Below are 6,280 nucleotides of genomic sequence, written 5' to 3' on the forward strand. Positions count from 1 at the left end.
TTTTATTTATTTATTACTGTATTATAGTTCATTTATTTTCAGTGGATCACAAACAATGTTTGTTTGGTGAACATGCTCACCAAACATGGCCACTCTCTTCTTCCACCACCACCACCATGCTCGTCACCGCCGCCAACGCCACGCCATCACCGTCACCCATAGCCACCACCGCCAACATTGCTCCTCGATCACCCATGGCCACCACGACCACCAACATCAACCACAACACCCTTCAACAACAACGCGGCGACGCCACATCACAAAACAACGAGCAACGTAACCCACGAAAACACCCAACACCCACGAAAACAACGCCCCCGGACACAAAACGACACCCGACGGGCACAAAACGACGCCCACCGCCCATGTACACCGCCAGCGCCCACGAAAACCATACCCTGCCCACGAAAACATCCCACCACCCACCGAAAAACACGAGCACCCACCGAAAAACACGCACCGCCCACCGAAAAACACGCACCGCCCACCGAAAAACACGCACCGCCCACACGACATACGACGGCACCACGCCGCCTACCAAAACCACCACGTCCACACCAACGCCACCCACGACGACGCCCCCAACGGCAACCAGCTCCCACGACGACGGCGACAACAACATCACGAATAACGCAACAACGCGGACACACGATGAAAATGCGAACACGCGACGAGGAGGCGACAACGAAATGCGACACAACGATGGGATGCCAACGCGGGATGACGATGGCCGAGGTCCCAGCCACACTCCCTCTCCCCTCCACCATTCCCTCCCTCCCTGCCTCCTTCCCCCTTTCCTTGTCCCTCCCCCTTGCTCCACCATTCCTTCCCCCCTTTCCTCCCTCCCCCTTCCTTGTCCCTCCCCCTTCCTTCCTTCCCTCTTTCTTGTCCTTCCCCCCTTCCTCCCTCCCCTCCCTTGTTCTTCCCCCTTCCTTGTCCCTCCCCTACCCCCTCCCTTTAAGATAAACTGTGTAATGTGTGTAGTAATACATTTCAAATACACCCCCACCTTGTCCCTCCCCTACCCCCTCCCTTTAAGATAAACTGTGTAATGTGTGTAGTAATACATTTCAAATACATCCCCACCTTGTCCCTCCTCTACCCCCTCCCTTTAAGATAAACTGTGTAGTGTGTGTAGTAATACATTTCAAATAAATTACAACTCAATCTATGACTTCTACATGTGAATTTTATAAGGAAATATGAGTGCCAAGTCATCAGGATAAGCTTGGAGTTGAAAAAAACTTACTCTGCTTGATTCCAGTCCTATTCCAGTGGAATTCCAGTGGAATGCTGTGGATTCCACTGGAATTCCTCTGGATTCCTCTGGAATGACTCTATTCCTGCAGGATTCCCCTGGAATTCCACTGGAATGATCCCATTCCTGCAGGAATAGGTGGGGCACTGTAAAGTACTGCCATTACAACATGTATGTATGCAACTTTAGAATATCAAGTGTGTTTATGCCGAACCAAGGAAATTGTTGAAAGAATAAGATGAAATGTGAAGGTAAAGCAGAGAACTGTACTGGACATGATACAAACCCAAGATTGTATTGCTGCCTTTAGTACTAGATTAGAAACAATCATCATCATGATGGTTGTGTTAATGTGACTGTATACATCATAGATAATGAGTAGGATAGCCGTCTTTAAAACAATAATGCAAGTATTAATCAATGGTACATGGGTAGCAGCTGGAATCAATTGTACTGGAGGAAGCTGGAAAGCAACTGGAAAGATTGAGATCCATTCAACTAAACTGGAAAGACAACATGAAGTTCTGTATCATGGATAACGAGTCAGGACCGCCGTCTTTGGTAGTACTTACTACTTAAGTTCAAAACCATACTATACAAGTATACATGGGTAGCAGCAGCTGGAGGAAGCAGGTAAGATTGTGTTAAGTTCACTGTATATCTGTATATCTACACCAAATCTACACCTGACGTTACAGTCGTGCATACAAGGTGACACACCCATTTGCACTACTGAGGTTGTGTTAAGTTCATTGGTGCGCACCCATTTGTACTACCAAGATTGCATTTTTATCTCAAAGCCCTTTTATCTGAAAGTCATTCTTCTTTTGTGCTCATGAAGGTCACATTTCAGCAGAAAAGCAAGCTTTATTTGGAGGTTTGAAGTTCATCTATGGTAGAGAAGTAATTAGGCTTTCTTTCATTAACATCCACATTCTGTTTACTTCATGATCCTGCTCTTTGTCAGTCAAGCTATTGAAGTACACCTCCTCTTTTTGAAACCCATGTTCAACCCAACAAAAGAGGCCACCCGCACTATATTGCGTAAAAGAAAAGCAGTGCTCACCAGGCCTAGTGGGAACATTGGAGTGCTCCACCGCAGCGGAAGGAAGGTTTATGCTCGAGCTGGGAGGAAAGCATATCACAAGTCCTAGCTCCCACATCATGATGTGTCCCCCGGTGTCTGGGTTGTAGTCACCAAGGGCAGTGATGCCACACCAGCCAAACAGCAGGTTCCTGTGGTCTCGGTGGGGAAAGCATGCCATTTTGGGTCTGATGTTGAACATAGCGGCAGCCCATCCACTGTTGGTGAACACCCAAAACAGTTCAGGATCGTGTGCCAGGAGTTCTTTCAAAATCTTAACATGGTAGGCGTAAAGCTTTGGCACCCAGGTCACGAAGGCTCCTGTGAAAGAAGCATTGTGAATGAGGGAGGAGGAGGTAGAGGATGTAACTTGCCGTTGACAAATCCTGAAATCCTGATGAACACTTGGTTCTCCACCAAGCCTCGGAGGATGTTGGCATTTTCCTTATGTGCGACAGCTGCAACCTCCATGTGAAGGAAGAAGAATGTCAAAAATGAAGGTGATCGCAAATGGACTTACCTGTCTTCCAACATTTCGACAATACAAGCCACCATTCCCGCTACAGTACATTATAGTGGGTCTTGTGGTTTGCTTGTGGTGCGACCTTGAAAAAAAAACTTTGCTCATGTGGACAGTCATGTGAATGGAGATCACCCACCTAGAAAGCTCAGGCGCCTAGTGCTAGTAGTGGAGCAGCAGTACGGCCATCACCCAAACGTGAAAATCCTTGTCCAAGATCCTCAAGCCAAGGCAAATTTCCGGGACAAGATAAGCAAGTGGAAGAAAGAGACAGTGCATGGGAAATTGGTATGTGCTGGAGTACATATGTTGGATCATGTGATACTTACATCATTGAACAAGGGTGAACTGAGACACGACTCGGACTCCTCAACAAGACATCTTCAACTTCAAGCAAATGGCTAGCAAACTTAATCCATATCAAAGCCAAAAAAAATCTGTGATTTATACACAGACCAAAGGTGGCCTACACCCAACAAGAATGATTCTATGTTGAGCAACTTGGATTCGGAGTTTGAAGAAGTTGTCAATGTCAATGATGATGGGCAAAATGCATCAAGCAAGTTCGAGGTCTGTGTCACTGCCCCATGGAAGGACTTTATAACCAACTCTCCAACAATTGGATGGGTCGCAACACACCTTGTTTTGCACTGTCACCACATGAGGTCTGAAGTACACAACAAGGGGGTTCAGGGATCTGAATGCCAGACTGGGGGTTGGGTAGGTAGGTCGGCCATAGGCTGAAAAAAAAAAAATTGGAACCCTCTATGAGATAGTCCTAAATTGGTTTTCCAAGGTGATTTACAGTATTCCTGCATCTAAAATATCATTGTATAGTAAATCTAATATATAAAGAGAGGAAGGTTGACAGTTATTACATAATAGATCATGTAAGCAACCGTGCTGCAATACTGAGCCACATGAGTGGCGTTTGCCAGAAACTCACATGAGTCATGAACAAGTCATGCACAAACAAACCTTTCGCTTCAGTGCACGACTCAACCACAACTGCACAACAACAATGTGGCAATGCCACATCACACCACAGCCACAACCACGACACGACACCCAATGCCAAGAAGATGACCGCCCAGCCAAAACAGACCACCACCATCCCAAATGGCTCATGAACAACGGATAGCACACACAGGCGGCGACGAACGACAATGACGAACAACAGACAACCCCGACGACCTGGCACGTCATCTAGACAGTGACGATGCAAGTCGTCATCACTGTCACCATCATTGCAGGTGAGCAACATGGCTTCTCTCCCCCCTCTCCTTTTTTCACATGAGAAACAGGGGTCACATCGCCGTTGGCAACAAACACAAAGACGGTGACGATGCATCCACATCAATCATGGTGAGCAACATGGCTCGCCTCTCCCTCTCCCTTTTTCACATGAGAAGCAAGGGCCATGTCACACTCAAAAAACAAAAACGACCACCTACAAACGAAGATGAACGAGCACCAGCCAAACCTGACCACCATCATCCACCATGGCTTATGAGCGACGGTCAACCACCCACGAACGGACAAAGGCGACAAGGAGCCCAGGTGAGCAAGCTCCCTGCCACCCCTCATTTTACTAATACGCAATCCAGGTGCCACGTCACCGACAGCGACGTGGCAACCAAACGACAAACGTCATTTGTTGTTGTTTACTCTAGGACACCACGGTGAGTAACCCCCATCCCATGTTCATCCGAACCCACCTCACTGAGACACAGGACAATGAAGGAACCCAATGTCGCGATGAGAACGACAGAAGACAAGGACATGGGACAACGACACTACGAAAACATGGTGAATACCCCCCGTCCCACGTTCATCCCTACCCACCTTGCTGAGACACAGGACGACGACAGACCAGTCACGTGGGATGACGACGATGTAATGAGGAGGACACAGGACAATGACACGACGAGAACATGACCCAATGACGCGACAAGGACACAGGATGATGAAGACAACAACAACATGACCAGGACAAGGGCCAACGAGGGACCAGGGCACAACATAACACAGAGGGGCTGACAACGTGACAACAACAGCAACGACGACGACGCGATGCCAATGTGGTACGACAACGGACCAGGGACCAGCACCACTAACCTGGATGGGCAATGAGTGCCCGGCACCATGACCATGAATGATGATAAGGCTCACCACTGCCTGTCCATCCCCCTTCTTTTTAACACCCCCCTTTCCTTAAACATTTAATGTAGTAGAATACTTCCTATGTAGTTATCAAATACACTTCAATTTTACCTGTTTAAAGTTGAATGTCATAAGGAATTCTGAGGATGAACTTAGCAGCATGGGATACTTAGGTAAATTGCATTTGTGAAAGTTCTGCAGCTTAGGTTATAGGCACTTTGACAATGCCAGACTCCTGTAGCCTTTGTCCATCCCCTCAAATGTTTATCAGTTAACACATCAATTTGCTCAGCCATTTTGCTGTAAGTACATAAATAGTCAAGACTCAAGAGGCCACTGTAGAACCTATCTAATGGCCCTATTGATCTGTCAAAGACGGATCCAATGTGCACCCCTACCTGAAGTATAAGAACTGGGATGAAACATGCACAACAGAACTGGAATAAAGCATGCGTACCAGAACTGGGATTAAACATGTGTACCAGGGGGTCCAGGGGGCTTGCCCCCAGCAAGCTGTGACCAAGCACCAGAGGCATGGCCGAGCGTTAGCGAGTGCCGCGCCATAGGTGCGGGTCTAAAGCTTGTCTATATAGAATGGCACAATGTTTTTAGCCTTTTGATGGCTGAGTAAGGCTGACTCAGCTGAGTCAGCGATGACAAATCTTATATAATCACTCTGAACCTCACATCTTTATATCACAAGGGGCAAATAGCTTTTGTCGCCAGGCAAAGAGGTGATAAATAGTAAATAACTATGTTAAATACTTAATTCCACATTTGCAGTAAAAATGTTCAATTGAATAAGATAAATTGTTAGTGCAAGTTTTCTGTCACAAACAAGTGGTATCAAGTATGTTAAATGTTTGTTAGTTTTTTTTCAATCTGATTAAAAAGGATAATATACAAAAAATGGTCACCTAGAAAAGAAGATTGAATTTTTACCAGCGGCGATGTGGTATCAAAGAGGTAAAATAGTCCTTACATCTTTCTGGATGGATAATATTCAATGAAATTGATAATTTATGTATCTCAGAATTCTGGGGAGGGGAAAGACTGGGAAAGACAAAACCAATTTGCTTGGGAAAAACATAAAGAGTGTTGTTGCAGAATAAAGATATAAAGAGCATTGCCAAAAATTTAAATCAAATCTTCCTTGCCCATGATCTTTGTGGAAATGACTGATAAAAAGAAAATGTTGTTGCCGTGATAGGAAGATAAAGATCAAACCTGTTTTGCCGCAGCAACGATTATAAGA

General features: G+C 46.0%; 2 protein-coding genes across 2 annotated transcripts; one reads left to right on the top strand and one right to left on the bottom strand.

Annotated features, from left to right (window-relative positions):
• Nucleotides 1–2,148: 2,148 nt before the first annotated feature.
• Nucleotides 2,149–2,913, bottom strand: LACBIDRAFT_302545 (uncharacterized protein; the record flags this gene model as incomplete). The annotated part of the gene is made up of 3 exons (XM_001883539.1): nucleotides 2,149–2,663; nucleotides 2,717–2,807; nucleotides 2,863–2,913. 3 exons carry the CDS (start codon nucleotides 2,911–2,913, stop codon nucleotides 2,149–2,151), a joined length of 657 nt encoding a protein of 218 aa, XP_001883574.1.
• A 1,311-nt stretch (nucleotides 2,914–4,224) lies between these two features.
• On the top strand, nucleotides 4,225–4,535 carry LACBIDRAFT_302546 (uncharacterized protein; the record flags this gene model as incomplete). The annotated part of the gene is made up of 2 exons (XM_001883435.1): nucleotides 4,225–4,422; nucleotides 4,470–4,535. The coding sequence occupies 2 exons, from the start codon at nucleotides 4,225–4,227 to the stop codon at nucleotides 4,533–4,535; spliced, it is 264 nt and encodes an 87-aa protein (XP_001883470.1).
• Between the last annotated feature and the right edge of the window lie 1,745 nt (nucleotides 4,536–6,280).

Source organism: Laccaria bicolor, genomic scaffold (assembly GCF_000143565.1).
Source record: "Laccaria bicolor S238N-H82 LACBIscaffold_21 genomic scaffold, whole genome shotgun sequence".
In the NCBI taxonomy this organism is placed as follows: domain Eukaryota; kingdom Fungi; phylum Basidiomycota; class Agaricomycetes; order Agaricales; family Hydnangiaceae; genus Laccaria; species Laccaria bicolor.